General features: G+C 36.2%; 4 protein-coding genes across 4 annotated transcripts; all 4 read right to left on the bottom strand.

Moving 5' to 3' along the window:
• Positions 1-1,041, bottom strand: LOC127788728 (ethylene-responsive transcription factor ERN1-like). Its single transcript, XM_052317325.1, has one exon. The coding sequence runs from the start codon at positions 841-843 to the stop codon at positions 52-54; it is 792 nt and encodes a 263-aa protein (XP_052173285.1). The 5' UTR covers positions 844-1,041; the 3' UTR covers positions 1-51.
• Positions 1,042-2,869: 1,828 nt separating this feature from the next.
• LOC127789064 (40S ribosomal protein S5) lies at positions 2,870-5,315 on the bottom strand. Its single transcript, XM_052317820.1, has 5 exons — positions 5,251-5,315; positions 5,009-5,136; positions 3,931-4,202; positions 3,273-3,476; positions 2,870-3,105 (listed from the first exon to the last, which is right to left on the bottom strand). Exons 2-5 carry the CDS (start codon positions 5,102-5,104, stop codon positions 3,051-3,053), a joined length of 627 nt encoding a protein of 208 aa, XP_052173780.1. The 5' UTR covers positions 5,105-5,136; positions 5,251-5,315; the 3' UTR covers positions 2,870-3,050.
• Positions 5,316-6,769: 1,454 nt separating this feature from the next.
• On the bottom strand, positions 6,770-9,247 carry LOC127789062 (40S ribosomal protein S5-like). The gene is made up of 5 exons (XM_052317819.1): positions 9,180-9,247; positions 8,954-9,081; positions 7,878-8,149; positions 7,222-7,425; positions 6,770-7,070 (listed from the first exon to the last, which is right to left on the bottom strand). The coding sequence occupies exons 2-5, from the start codon at positions 9,047-9,049 to the stop codon at positions 7,016-7,018; spliced, it is 627 nt and encodes a 208-aa protein (XP_052173779.1). The 5' UTR covers positions 9,050-9,081; positions 9,180-9,247; the 3' UTR covers positions 6,770-7,015.
• Positions 9,248-10,560: 1,313 nt separating this feature from the next.
• LOC127788855 (IQ domain-containing protein IQM6) lies at positions 10,561-15,454 on the bottom strand. Its single transcript, XM_052317506.1, has 10 exons — positions 15,284-15,454; positions 14,836-14,920; positions 13,249-13,770; positions 12,846-12,960; positions 12,694-12,759; positions 12,513-12,601; positions 12,320-12,407; positions 11,822-12,061; positions 11,578-11,679; positions 10,561-11,409 (listed from the first exon to the last, which is right to left on the bottom strand). The coding sequence occupies exons 3-10, from the start codon at positions 13,719-13,721 to the stop codon at positions 10,735-10,737; spliced, it is 1,848 nt and encodes a 615-aa protein (XP_052173466.1). The 5' UTR covers positions 13,722-13,770; positions 14,836-14,920; positions 15,284-15,454; the 3' UTR covers positions 10,561-10,734.
• Positions 15,455-16,361: the final 907 nt, after the last annotated feature.

Raw genomic sequence — 16,361 nt, 5'->3', positions numbered from 1 at the left:
TAGAAAGAAAGAAGAAAAAGATTTCATAGCCACGGAAACAATCAAAATAGCTCAGCAGAGCAGGGAACACAATGGAGGCAGATCCCAGAAGACTTGAGTAGGATCATGAACAGTTTCCATATATTCCTGCACTCCGTTCATGGCATAGAGTGATGCAGATATCTGTCTTTCCACCTTCATCCGATCAAATTCTGACAACCCGAATCCAGTTGTCTCGCGAGGATCAACATTGCTTGGCAAGCCAATCAATTCTTGATTGAAGGAACAACCCCATGACATGCTAGATAGTGAACAAGCCAACTCAAATTGATCATCTGAGCAACTGCTCAAATCAGGCTTGTATGCATCATCAAACAGCTGGGCATCTTCTATCTTCCCAGAACTGGAAATAGAGTCATCGCCAGTGCTAGCACTGCAACTACCACCACCACTGCCGGTGTTGCTAGGAACGGTGGCAGCGTCAGTTGTGGGGGTTGTTGGGTCGAGAGTTCGTCCCCTGTCACCTCTTTTGCTGTTGAGAAGATCTCTAATCCGGGACGCCAGAGGAGAATCAGCAGAGACGCGATCAACGGTGAAGTTGGTGCGAGTGTTGGATCCACGAAGAAGGCAAGCAGCTTCATCGTAGGCGCGAGCAGCTTCCTCAGCCGTCTCAAATGTGCCAAGCCACATCCTTATCTTCTGTGTGGTGTCTTTGATCTCAGCTACCCATCTCCCGGAAGGCCTTTGTCTCACCCCAACAAACTTGCCATTGCCACTGCTGCCTCTGCTTCTGCCCTTGAATTTCTTCACTTTGCTAACTGGGATTGCTCCTTTCTGCTGCTGCCGTTGAAATTGAATTTCCATTGAGAGAGTTGGCTGAAATAAGCTTACTGAAGAGAAGAGGAGAGAATTATGGGTTTGGTACTGATACAAAGCAAGAAGAGAAAGATTAGCAAGTCTTCTAGCTCTCTATACTGCTATTGCAAGACTTGTCTACATGCCTTTGTTTCGTTTGTCCATGGGGTATTATACACACACACACACACACACATATGAATTGAAGGACTGAGTTTCCTATATATATATAGATATATAGATACGATAAGAAGTAAGTTGCCCTTGTTCAGGTTGTGGTGGTTGTGTTTGTATTTGTTGGTATATTCTATGCACATCTTTTTCCAAGTTTGACATAGTGTAACCTTCAAAGGTGACCAATTCTGCTGTAGATGATGCATTATATTCCCTTATCTCAACTCCTATAGAAAATGATGGAATTCATTAGTATACATGCACCAGAAAGTTAAGATCTCACACCACTCAAGATGCTAGCAACTAATTCTTTTTATAATTGAAACTTAAAATCTAAAATTTAAATATAATACATAGCGGTTGATTGAGTCATCACTCGTTATATAATTTATAATTTTGAAACTGACAATTAATAATGATGTGCCCCAAATAACTCATAGTTCTAAAAGTAAAAGATAATATTATATTTTGATACTAGTGATTCACTCAAATTTTCCTATTAACTCAACAAAAATATCATATTTTGTATTTGAAAATAACAATGCTTTGATAGAAGAAGGGTTTAAAGACTTCACATTTGTTGTCACCTCCCTGTTTCTAACTAGGTCAAAGTTGAGATGGGAATGTTGTGACTTGAGAGGGCACAAGCGGCTGCCACTTGGAGGCATGCTGATAAATTGATAATCCTCTAGTCTAGATGATCCAAAAACTAGGGTTAAACCTATGTATCCTATGTTTGTTTCTAATTAACCTTTACTTGCATCACCAGACAAGGCAAGGCAGCATCCATGTCTCCGTCCTTTTGTAATACATGGCTATATATATTTATATTTTATATATAATAATAATATAAATAATAGCTTTTCCAAGCTCCAAGAGAGAGAATGTATAGAAAAGAAATTTATACATTAAAAATTAAATTAACAATTACGTAAGAGAATGCGTTATAATTGAGACAGATATTAAAGAATGTATAATTGTATAGTGTTTGAAAATACAAAAATATGGAGTCGTTGGGCTATATATATATATATATATAACATCAAGTTGAGCTTTAGCTAATTAATTAATGAATTGAAGATCATAATCATGGGCATATACGTGTAAGGGTGGGTCTAATTATAATTAATGAGCAATTTGCAAATCTCAAAACTTCCTTCTTGTTGGAATCAATCTATTTTTGTTATTGTTTTCGTTTCTGCTGGATGTGTTAGGTTTAGAAGGCAGCAAATGCTTGTAACCATGATAAAACCTAATAAAAGGAAAAAGATTTTAACATTATTGAATTCAAAATGAAGCTCGCTAAGCTAAGCATGCTGTCTTTAGCTTTTCTTCCATGGCTTGGCTTGACTTGGCATGGCAAGGCAACCCCCCCTCTTGTGCATTATTCAATGAAGCTCTCTAGACTCTTCAGCCTGCCTCGACTTTGCCATATAATCAATCACATACCAAAGAGTTGACTCTTTCATGATAGAGACAAAGGAAACAAGATCATATTCAATACCGGATTGAGACCTTTAGATACTTCAAAATTGAATTGTCCAATACAGTCCACCAAAGGCCAAAAGTAAACTAACTAAGCGGCAGAAGGGTAATGGAAAAAAACAACCGAAACAAATGAAGGTAATCAATCTCTCAAATCCCAGTTCATCAAATACTCACACACACACACACGAACAACTCCAATGATTGAACCAGAGAACCACACCAAACTAAACAAGGATGAAGCAAATATACGTAACAGGATCAATCCAAGTTATCCCCTCCTTCACTGCCATTCCACTCGTAAACAAACACTTGTACACATATAAATAAACTATTGAATAACGAGAAATACCACTAACTTAAGAAAAATATGAACTACCAATAATGGGGACGATCAATGGTATCCTTAAATATAATCAATCAGTTAGCAGTAATTGAAACATGGTCTGGAGAATGAACATAAAGGTATATTATATCAACCCAACAAAATTCTCATAAAACCAAACAAAATCATCTTGTGCTGCGAGCTTCTCCACTCCGACCCAAACACCCACTTCTCAACGGTTGGCCTTGGCAACCCTCTCGATCTCATCTTTCTTCTTAATCGCATAACTGTAATGCAAGAAAATGAAAACGTCAACATTGCTTGCAAAATAAAATCCAAAGAGACATACCTTACTGGAGAGAATAACAGACTGGACGTGGAAATGAGAAGTATCAGCAAGACAATTAGAACAGCAGACCTTGGAAATCATGTGCAGAACCAGGTCCATAATTACCTATTGGAAGACCCCTTGGCCGCATTGATGAGTTCATCAGCAAGGCATTCAGCTATGGTCTTTATGTTCCTGAAAGCACTTTCTCGGGCACCCGTTGTCAGCAGATAGATAGCTTGGTTAACACGGCGCAGTGGGGAAATATCAACAGCTTGACGCCTCACAACACCAGCAGACCCAATTCGAGTTGCATCTTCTCTTGGTCCACTATGTTACAAGAAACAAAATCATAACATCAAAAGCAGAATATAAAACTACAAAATTGCTTGCAATGACCCAAGTCAATGGCACCCTAAACGTAATTACAAAATTTTAGGAAACAAGAAAACAATCTGTGTCGTCTCTGTGCCATGCATCAAATGGTCTCAGTGTCTTCAATTATTTTCAATTCCAAGAACAATGAAACCTTTCAAAACACCTTTTCAATTTTGTATTAGAATAATTTCTGAAATTAGCATACAACTTTTCAGTAAAACTGGAGTGCCTTGAGACAAATTTGCTGAAAACAACTAAACAAACTCATTCTCCCAAGTTTGCTGGGCTTGGAACAAGAAAACAGTTAAAACACTGTATCCTAAGGACCATCAAAGTAAAACCAATCTTTGAAGACCTTATATTTTTACAGAAAAGCATCCAGATAACATAAATCAAATTCGGGTACCTGTTAATAACAGCATCAACAATAACTTGAATGGGGTTTTGGTCAGTCAGCAAATGGATAATTTCCATAGCATGTTTGACGATCCTAACTGCCATAAGCTTCTTTCCATTGTTCCTTCCATGCATCATGAGAGAATTTGTTAGCCTCTCAACGATGGGACACTGCGATTTTCGGAAGCGCTTGACTGAATATCTCCCGGCAGTATGAGGTACATAAGTAGCATGCTTTGCTGGGTTCACCGCAATATAATCTGTTACGGAGATGTCATTGACCTGTATAGAAATACCACCATAAATAATTTTAAAAACTACCCTTGGTATGCTGATAAGATCTATGCTGCTGGTTTTTAACTATTAAATGACTAAAAAACCCAGAGAAGCCTCTCTAAGTGAGCAGTACTTCGCCTAACCATACCATCAAGCAGTAACAAAAATGGCACACTTGTTTGGGTCTATACAGTAAGTTCTGATTCACAACCCCCCCCCCCCCCCCAAATCCCATTGATTGCAAAGATGTAGGGACAATAGCTATCTGGATGATTCTGGAGAAATTTATATCATAGATGCAGTACTTATTCACACTGGGAAAAACGTGGTCTTAATGGATACAAGGCAATCATTTTTTAATGATTTTCTAGGAATTCATGCCAACAAAGAGTCTTGCAAAATGGCTATTAACACGCAGCAGGGAAATTTAAATGATCTTACAATGCACGAAAACAATAGAAAGCATACTCTTCCTATAATATCATGCTTGCCCACTCATGGCCTAATCAGTCATGTCAGAACTTCCCAACTTCCCGTAAATAAAACCAAATCTCGCAAGTTATCTTAGAGGGTTAATTTCTGTAACCAAATGCATGAGTTATTTCATTCACGTGTGTGAATTTACAATTTTTAAGGAAAGCCAGAAACGACCCAAATAAAAGTTCTTTGCAAACCCTAAGCGTGAGACGAAAAGTAGTTCACCACTCGCCATTGAAACCACAAATCAATATCAGATAAGAAACATATCGTCGAAAAAGAACAAGGAACGCGGTAGGAACTGCATTAGATTGAGGGGGAGGAGAAAGCAGTACCTGAACTTCTTCGTGGGACCACTTGTTAAATAACTTGACCTCGGTTTGAATGGTAGCAGGTTCACCCGGAGTGATTTGAGCCGCAACTTCCGCCATTGTTGCTTCGATTTGATCCGCTCTGCTTCCACCTATACTCCACATAACACTTCTAGTTACGGATCAGGATGTTAACAAATAAGAAGGAAACGAGAGAAGGATGGATGGGAGAGGCACGCAACCAGGAGGAGATCACAATCACAAACCTCTCTGAGAGTGGGAGATCCGAGTGAGCGAGCGGCCGAAAGCAAACGATAAAACCTGAACCCGCAGTGCATCTTATAGCAATGGGCATTAGGGTTCTTCCTTTCAAACGGGCCGGGTTCATGGCCCACTGGGCTCGTTAGTTAATTATTTTGTTTTGAGAGCAAAACATGAAGAAGTTTTAATCATATTTGTATTTGTTTATAATTTTTTTTGAATTTTTCAACATTTTTTAATGACTTCTTTAGGCATGGTCTATTTATGTATAAACTTTCTCATGGCAAGTTTGTAAATAAAATATATATTTTTTGTATTATGGTATTTTGCGTTTTCAAATATTGCCTTTTGTAGATGAAGTTTTGAATCATGTTTTAAAACTTTTTTTTTTTCAAACAGTAATACTTTAACAATTTATAAAATTTAGGGTTATAATATTACATTATATATTTAGTTATAACTTTTAAGTTAAAATATTAAAACTTTGTCCATAACCATAATCATAATCAATCTAATGATTTAACCCTACTTTTAAGAACTAAAAAAAAGCATATTTAGTAGTAGAATGAATTAACATAATTATTTTAACTTTTAACTCTTTAGGTTGAGATGTCTTTGTTTGTGAGCCTACGGCTCGATCTTACAATTTTTGGTAGATGAGGTAAATCTAAATCTGATCCACAATAACTGTGTAGGGAGTAAATTCGAATCTAAATCGTCCACCACTCCCTATTGACCATTAAGACAATCTCAAAACTTTTAACTCTTTATCTTGATTAAGCATAAAGTAATATTTTTGATAATTTAATATAACGAGTCCAATAAAACCACCATTTGACTCTCTTGGGGTATCATCTAACCTTGAGAAATGATATGTTATTTCTAGTGGACATAAACGTGTGTGAACTCCACCACTTTTTTTGGGACCCACGCCTCCCATAACATTTGTTTGCAAATATTATGTTATTTAACACAAACAAGGTAACAATTTCGATCCCCAATAATACTACTTATATCACATTTAGTATAATATTATTTAATTTCACTATTAACTTAGTCCTCCTCGAAATGAATTTTACCCTCTTCTCTTCACAACAATAACCATTACAATTATTTATTATAAACAAATCTTTAACAAAGTTACATAAAAGCTTTGAATACCTGTAGACGTTGATCCCAAAAACAAATATATTGAACAAAAATTTGGTATTTCCCATTACGCTTAGGCTAATAATTGGGAACTCATAAATTTGAAATTTAATTTTGACAAGGAACTTTTAATTGCACCTGTATCATCCAATCTTACATCATTCCAATGACAATATTCATAACAGGGGGAAAAGTTCAAGATGGAGAACCTATAACTCACTCCATCACAAAAATTATATCATTAGACTAATTAACTTTTATAATTATGTCTTTGAATATTTCGTAAGGGACACCACAAGTCGTGCTTTTAAAGCATTTAATTAACTAATAAAATTTATCATTTAGAGGTTAGCATTATACCATACGGATAGAGAATAATAAACAAACAATCAAAAGGCTACCATAAAATAGCACTCAAAGTAGTAGAAAAGGCACATCTAGTAACGTGTCCTCCTCAATATCGAAACACGGTAAGTACTGACTACTGAGAAGCAAAAGGCATAATCAACAAAATTCTTTTTCCTTACACCATGGAATAAAAAAAAAAAAAACAAAAGTTCAACCCAACCAGAACAAGGTCTCAAAAGCCAAACAAAAACATCATCTTGTGCCACTCACTACTTAACGGTTGGCTTTAGCAACCCTCTCGATCTCATCTTTCTTCTTAATAGCATAGCTGCAAAGACGTGAAAAAAGAAAATGTCAACAACATTGCTTGCAATATCAGATCCCCAAGAGACATACCTTGTGTATTATAGGAGAGAACAACAGACTAAATTAGAACCGAAGACCTTGAGAACCATGTGCAGAACAGAGTCCATAATTACCTATTGGAAGACCCCTTGGCCGCATTGATGAGTTCATCAGCAAGGCATTCAGCTATGGTCTTTATGTTCCTGAAAGCACTTTCTCGGGCACCCGTTGTCAGCAGATAGATAGCTTGGTTAACACGGCGCAGTGGGGAAATATCAACAGCTTGACGCCTCACAACACCAGCAGACCCAATTCGAGTTGCATCTTCTCTTGGTCCACTATGTTACAAGAAACAAAATCATAACATCAAAAGCAGAATATAAAACTACAAAATTGCTTGCAATGACCCAAGTCAATGGTACCCTAAACGTAGTTACAAAATTTTAGGAAACAAGAAAACAATCTGTGTCGTCTCTGTGCCATGCATCAAATGGTCTCAGTGTCTTCAATTATTTTCAATTCCAAAAACAATGAAACCTTTCAAAACACCTTTTCAATTTTGTATTAGAATAATTTCTGAAATTAGCATACAACCTTTCAGTAAAACTGGAGTGCCTTGAGACAAATTTGCTGAAAACAACTAAACAAACTCATTCTCCCAAGTTTGCTGGTCTTGGAACCAGAAAACAGTTAAAACACTGTATGCAAAGGACCATCAAAGTAAAACCAATCTTTGAAGACCTTATTTTTAGTGAAAAACATCCAGATAACATAAATCAAATTCGGGTACCTGTTAATAACAGCATCAACAATAACTTGAATGGGGTTTTGGTCAGTCAGCAAATGGATAATTTCCATAGCATGTTTGACGATCCTAACTGCCATAAGCTTCTTTCCATTGTTCCTTCCATGCATCATGAGAGAATTTGTTAGCCTCTCAACGATGGGACACTGCGATTTCCGGAAGCGCTTGACTGAATATCGTCCGGCAGTATGAGGTACATAAGTAGCATGCTTTGCTGGGTTCACCGCAATATAATCTGTTACGGAGATGTCATTGACCTGTATAGAAATACCACAATAAATAATTTTAAAAACTACCCTTGGTATGCTGATAAGATCTATGCTGCTGGTTTTTAACTATTAGATGACTAAAAAACCCAGAGAAGCCTCTCTAAGTGAGCAGTACTTCGCCTAACCATACCATCAAGCAGTAACAAAAATGGCACACTTGTTTGGGTCTATAACAGTAAGTTCTGATTCACAATCCCCCCCCCCCCAAAATCCCATTGATTGCAAAGATGTAGGGACAATAGCTATCTGGATGATTCTGGAGAAATTTATATCATAGATGCAGTACTTATTCACACTGGGAAAAACGTGGTCTTAATGGATACAAGGCAATCATTTTTTAATGATTTTCGAGGAATTCATGCCAACAAAGAGTCTTGCAAAATGGCTATTAACACGCAGCAGGGAAATTTAAATGATCTTACAATGCACGAAAACAATAGAAAGCATACTCTTCCTATAATAGCATGCTTGCCCACTCAGGGCCGAATCAGTCATGTCAGAACTTCCCAACTTCCCGTAAATAAAACCAAATCTCGCAAGTTATCTTAGAGGGTTAATTTCTGTAACCAAATGCATGAGTTATTTCATTCACGTGTGTGAATTTACAATTTTTAAGGAAAGCCAGAAACGACCCAAATAAAAGTTCTTTGCAAACCCTAAGCGTGAGACGAAAAGTAGTTCACCACTCGCCATTGAAATCACAAATCGATATCAGATAAGAAGCATATCGTTAAAAAGAACAAGGAACGCGGTAGGAACTGCATGAGATTGAGGGGGAGGAGAAAGCAGTACCTGAACTTCTTCGTGGGACCACTTGTTAAATAACTTGACCTCGGTTTGAATGGTAGTAGGTTCACCCGGAGCGATGTGAGCCGCAACTTCCGCCATTGTTGCTTCGATTTGATCCACTCTGCTTCCACCTATACTTCACATAACATTTCTAGTTAAGGATGTTTAACATATACGCAAGAAAGAGAGAGAGAGAGGAGCGGCGCGCAACCAAGAAGAGATCACAAACCTCTCAGAGTCAGGGATCGGAGCGAGCAGCCGAAAGCAAATGCCTAAACCCTAATCGCCATGCCTTTTATAGCTATGCCCATTAGTGTTCTTCCTTTCAAACGGGCCGGGCTCATGGCCCATTGGGCTGATTAATTTTTGGAAAAATTATTTTTCATAAACTCTGTCCTCGGCTAAATTTTTTATTTTCAATTTTTCACATTTTATTATCTAGTAAATTTATAATAAAAAATAACTATTTGAAATTTTAGTATTTTAAATTTAATTTTTATATCTTATAACATTTTTAATTTAAAATAGTTTATTTGAAATTTTCACATTTAAAATTTTATTTTATGGATAAATGAATTTGAAATTTGAGTACAAGTTTCAAATGATAATTCTAATTAAATTTTAATTAGTATTTATCTTTTGACTTTTATTATTTGGGCTTTTCTATTTTCTGTCATAAAGGCACCAGATAAGAAAATTTATAGCAATAACATGTTTACTATTATTTTAACAAAATTTATTTTTAATAATAATAACTTTTTTGCGTATATAAATTTTTGAATTTTATAATTATTTTCAAATATTATTAACTAATTACTCTTATTTTGTGTAAAGACGAAAAAATATTCAATACAACTGTGATAGCATAGCATTAAACTGATATGGTATCATAAGTCTATCGTAAGAGTGAAAAATAAGATAAAAAAAACTCTTATTATTTTAATCAGTTAAGTTTATTTGATTGCTTGATTAAAGTTTCAAATACACATTATCCCATTATGAATATCTTAGATTTAAACATAGTTTATTTCTTTGTAATTAACCACAATAAATAAGGTTACTATTGGTAGTATTTGTGAGATAGAAAAAGAAAAAATTAATACAAGAAGAATATCCTATACAAATTATTTATTATGACATTGTCAGTCACTCAACCTTTAAACTAATAGAATATGATAGCAATCTAAGAGCATACTAGTTAAACTTTAAAGCTCGAGTCTTGACATAAAAGATAAAAATCTCATGGAACCACAAAAATCTCTAGCACTAGTAGTCCTTCATGCCAACTACATACCTGTGGAACAAAGTGCATATTTGTATATATAGTGAACCAAGACTCAATTGCTATGAACCATGTGCATCAAAGAAGTGAGTATAACAAAATCAAGGCATCCATCAAACAACAACATCTACCATGCAAGAAACACCTACACTAATTAAGATTGATTGATTTGCTTCAGATTTAGGCATCTTTTTCTCACATTTGCAAATAAGCATCATTCTACCACAGTGTCTTCCAATATCTCACAACAAAGATTACTTATTTCTTTATTTGCTTTGCTTTCCAGCTTGTTTTCTGTCATTTCCATATCAAATATGAAGTTCTTGAATTGATGAATATGGGTTAGAGCAAAACCAGCAAAACTGGCATCATTTTCACTTGATGCCATTCCTTAAAATCTAAGAAATAATTGGGTAAAAAGAATGATATACAAAAGATCGAAAACAGATACCTACATGTATGTTATATATATACTCGACCAAAACCCCTTAGATTATGGTGTTCATATTTGATGCCTTGCCATTTGCTCTGCACCAAGTGGACTTCTACCTGCGGCAGTTCTCTCTCTACTCAAATTTGTAGGAGTCAGGCGGAATGATTTTCTTGGAGAGGAAAAAGCACTTCTTGGTGACAAGTTCACTTCCTCAAGAGCCCGGTTTTGGAGCTCTGATGGATAGTCCCTTACACAACCAATCCGCGGTCCAGCCCCTGTTGTCCATTTGCAAGATAAACACTGAGCTAACTGATACGACTTTGTTCTTTTGTGTGAATTTATCCTCTGAATAATCTTCTCTTTTGGTATGGGTTCTTCATAATACATTTCTTCATCTTCATCAAACAAGTTCCTTTTTGAAACAGTGAACTCGTCATCATCTGATAAAGATTCTTCTGCAGTTTCATACCCATCCATTGGAGATCCCACACTGTCAATGATGTCACTTGCCTTGTCTTCTTGCTCATATTTCCTCAACATCTCGATCACGTTGTCTTTTCCTGGTATTTCAAGTGTAGCTATCTTCGAGTCCAATCTTCTAGAAAGCCCATACCAGCGTGCACCGTAGCGATTTTGTCCCGATCCTTGGGCATTGGATAAAGCACATTCTGGATCTTCGAAGTTGTTTTGCATGGCAATGCCAGACTTCTTTCGGAGATGTAACTCATCCTCAACTGGATTTTTCTGAATGTAACACAACAAAAGTAGAAGAGATGAACGAGATACCAACATTTCTTCCATTTTTCCTTGGGAGATTTCACCATAATTTATTGTTGGGCATCTAGTGCTCACTGCATGTTGATGAAATAAAAAAGAAAGGAAAAATGAAAATAAAAGGGATATTCTTGCAACCTGGACAATACTGAGATCTACATTGTGCTCCTTCAGGAATAACATGAATTCTTCAAAATTCTCCATTGTTGGGAGATAATGCCCGCTATGCGGCCAAACTGCCTATACGAATCAAATTCAGAGAATATAGTATCAGAACAATAGTCCTTTCAAAATTCCAAAAAAACAGCAATTAGAAAAGGTGAAAAAATATCATACACACACACACACGCACACACACATATATATATATATATATGTATACCTTCAGGATGCCATCTTCCACCATTAATCTTCCAGCAGATAATGTGGCCCCTCCAGCCAAAAAACTTGAATGCTGAAATTTGCCTTTGCACTTTTGCCCAACGTACAACGTCTTGGAGGTGCTCAGGACAAAAATCCACTTGGTATCTTCGGGTCCTCCCCTTGTATCAAGTAGCTTCCCAGTTTGTTTATAGAAAAGCTTCCCGTCCTCCAAAGTAACTTCGTAAGCCTTCCTTTCTGTCTGCAAAATGAAGCAGGGATGATTCGGTGAGGCAAATTTCAATTAACAAGTTAATTTTTATTTGATTCGCATCGAGCAATTTATACAACTAGCTATCAAACCTAATATAACTTTTTCATTTTCCCAAGTATTTCAAACCGACGGTGAGAAGATACTTCACTTTAATTGTGTAATGGTTCCATAATAGGACTAGAGAGATGAGAAGTTCTTAGACTACAGGAAATAAGAACAACCTCAAATAAGGAAGATGAGGCTCACCGGGCCAAGATATTTGATGCACTGTTGTCGAAGCTTTGATCTGGGGCATCTTTCATGATTGGCTTCTTTTCCTTCTCCTATGTCGAGCCTGCAATTTCAGACTTCCTTTAATTGACATTGTCAATTCAAATGATCGTATAAATGAAAAAAATTATTTTTCTTCATGAATGCTTTCGTGTTTATTTATTCTTACCAATAAAAGAATGGTTGTCTGCTATCACAATGAAGCCACTCAGCATAATAGAATTGAAGATTATGACCATAGCGATGGCGAGGATCAATCTATTTATAATGGACTCAAATCAGCAAAGAGCCTATGAAGAATGCATCATGGCATCACTCATAAAAATATCTTCACTAGAAACAAGACTTACTGCCTCAAGCCAATGCTGTAGAGCAAGTTTGAGTGCCCTTTCGTCCTTTGACAAACCCTTGCCAACCTGACAACGGACAAAAACTCAATAGGTGATATCAACTTGAAATGTATCTTCTTATTAAAGCACGAATGAAACTGTTCAAAACTTACCTTGGCAGCTCGGGTTCTTGCTCTTGACCAACGTGAAACAGCAGTTTCTGGTTTTTCAATATCAAAGAAGGATATAGAACTCCGTTTTAGCTGTGCATAATCTAACACCTTCCACCTAGAACATTAACAAAAAAAAAAAAAAAAATTAAGCATGTTAGAAAATAAATATATAAATAAATAAACAGGGCATCTTAGTACACCAGACTGGAATTAAACATTTCATTCTTGGATATCCTTGGCCTTCCAAAACTAGTTGATAACATTGGGAAAATGTTTATGAGGTTGTCTTAAGGGTTTTAAAAATATCAGACTGATTCAAATGCTACAGGCATCCAACATGAGTCCATTTCATCCAATGTGGTGTTAAGCCCTCAACAGGAGCATGCCATGCAGTCATACAAACCATCTTTGCTCAACTAGAACAGCACAATCTGCTAGCTTTCTTCTGGTGCGGAAACTTTTATACACCTTCTGCAACCTTAAAGCAGCCAGATATCTTGTGTCACCTGACTCTATTGCCGACTTTTTGAGTGTTTTTCCATGACTGCTATCTGTTGGTTCATTTTCACCCTTACCTATGCTCATGGGGTTGGCTGGTTTTACAAACACATTTTCTTCCTTATCTGAATGAGCTCCAAATGAGATCCTTGTCCCCAATTGCCTCCCTGTAAAGCTAACAGACCCTTGAAATTTTGTATTTCCAGAACCAAAAGATCTCACTGTGGCATGTTCAGAATCTCTGTCATCAAAACTAACTGATCGCAATGCAGTTCTTACAGCCCTGCCATCAAAGCTCATTGACCTAACCAAAAAAGCTTCAAGCCGTCTGTCCAAATCATCAAGATCAGGAAATGGACAAGAAAAGGGTATCCCCATCTTATGACAAAAATGGATATTCTTCTAGAAGTCTCCAAATGATTGAGATCTGCAAAGAACAAAAGGAAACACTATTGAATTTATACTATGTATTCACTAACCGAGATAGCATCGAACAACATTACATGTTTTTTTTTTTTTTATGGGGAAAAAAAGATAACAATGTAAGGTAACAGTAATACAACAAATATCCGACAGCCTTAGATGACCCACCTTGAAGGGAGGATTTTAAAATCCTCTATAGCCAAATTTGGCTGTGTAAAATGTAAGTACGCAACCTTTTTTAGTAAGTAAATAATAATGCAGTAAAAAGTAATCATAAGGATTTACGGCCCGGTGAGTTTACCTAGTGCACACTGGAAAGACAATGGCTACGGGTTTTTATCAACAGGAAAAAAAAAAGTAACCATAAGAATTCAGCTGGGTACATAATGTAGCACAATTTTGTGCTATTCCTCATCAAATTACATAACCTTTTACCATGCCTATGACAGAGCTTCAAGAAGAAAACCCACTTCCAAAATATCATCCAATATTCAAAAAGAGTTTTTAAAAATTTCAAAACTATCTACAAACAAAATTTACAAAATAAAACCCCACACAAAACTTATTCCCACAAATAGCTCCATGTTACATCCCTCAAATCACCCCTTCAACTTTTGAGCCGAAATATTGTCTGGCAGTTTCTTCAACAATGAAGAACCTACTTTTGTTGTTTCTATGCAATTGGAAAGGGAATTTATTCATGGATTCTTTAACTATTGCAGTTTCTCCAATGAAGAAACCACTTTTGTTGTTTCTCAATTACATAACCTTGCTTGGTTTCTATGTAACAATGAATAGACCGCATCGGCAGTTTTTTCTTTGATTTAGAAATCACCAAAGCTGTTTCTTCTATGATATTCAAAGTCGCCCCCCCATTTTGACTCAAAAGCTGATGCACAGAAGGGGTGATTTTAGGGGTTTTATTTTGTAAAATTTAATTGTAGATAATTTAAAATTTGAAAAATCTCATTGAAAAACCATAATGCAGCAAGCGTACCCATATTTCATTAGATGAACACAATGACATCAGTTTAGAAAATGAAGAACACATTCAAATGATGATACTTACAAATCGAACACTGCCACGGGTAGCATGTCAAGCGAGGTTTGTTGCATGGCACAATCTTGTGCCATGCCCTAGGCCTAGCTGAAAGCTTCAAGAGAAAAGCAGAAAATCATTAAGGTAGCAGTTGTACTAATTTCATTTGATAAAGACAATAACACAAGCTTGCAAATTAAGAACAAAAAATTCAAACAGTAGGTATGAACAAATCAAACAATGGCATTCATGCATTGCAGAGAAAGATAAAAATTCAACCCGAACCAACCTCCTCAACAAGGTTGAAAGAATGAATGCCCGGCCCCAACCCAGATTCATAGCCCCAGGCAATGCATAAAAAAAATACCCATTTCTCATTATGATCACAACATTAACAAATAAATAAATGAATTTGAATGAAGAGCACGATTAAAATTAAGTAAAACAAAACAGAAGCTAGAGAGAAAGAGAGGGTTACCTTAGAACTGAGAGGCGTGAGTTGGAGAGGAGAGGAGAGAGGATTAATGTTTCAAGGAAGAAAAAGGTAGAGATGGAGAAGGAGAAAGGGAGAGGAGAGAATTAGGAAAGGATGGCCCTGCTGGATGCATTTGGTTGGAGCCAATGTGAGAGGGAGCGAATAATGTGGATGTGGTGGCAAGAAAAAAGATCCATTTAGATTTTGGATTTGCTTTGCTTTGCTTGCTTTAATTTTCTTTTCTCTCTCCTTGTTCTAAACATGATATATATTCATTGCAGAGTGGTTGGAATGGAATTTTAAGGGTTATGTTACGTACCAAAATATATTGCTCTTTCAAGTTTTAATTAATGGGCAATTAGAAATGTCACCAATATCATCATATCATAAATCAGGGAAAACAGAAACTGTTCTATGCAGGTAATAAACTAATAATTACAAAGTTGAATCTAAATTCTCTATGAACTAAAAGAAGAAAAAAAAATGCAAATTTTCCAGCCAACCAAACACCTAAAAAGGTGCATACAAATAAACAAAAATAGATATGCGCCATCGCAGCAATAACTCTCATTTTCCAAATCTCCATACGAATGAACAGCTAATTCGAGCTCAAACCAACGTGTGGAATAATTGTTTGATTGTATTCCAGGAAAAAGTAAAACTTTACTCTTACAAAATTTATAATTTAATTCAAATTTTAAAATTTTTTTGGGACCAAAAGGTGAAATTCCTCACCTTAAGGGCCTTGCAGCTCAGTCCCAAAATTTCTGCATAAAAGGTTAATCATGGAACCCAGGGTCAACGATTCAAACACGGGACCTTACACCGGCTATACTCAAGGCTCTTTGGGATCAACGCATGCTCGCCCTTAACTGCTGGGCTATACCTGTGGGGCTCAAATTTTTAAATTTTGAGTCATATTAAGTGTCTGCTTAAAGAGAAGATATTCAATATAATTATGATATCAGTTATCATGCTAATACCGTATTATAACTCAATTATATTTCATGTATATAGATGTTACTTACTAATGATTTTGGAGATTAACTTGCTTTTCCTTAAAATGGAATATCACAAGTAA

This window comes from Diospyros lotus, chromosome 13 (assembly GCF_014633365.1).
Source record: "Diospyros lotus cultivar Yz01 chromosome 13, ASM1463336v1, whole genome shotgun sequence".
Lineage (NCBI taxonomy): Eukaryota > Viridiplantae > Streptophyta > Magnoliopsida > Ericales > Ebenaceae > Diospyros > Diospyros lotus.
The sequence above is the reverse complement of the archived record's forward strand: the minus strand, read 5'-3'. Positions and strand labels throughout refer to the sequence as shown.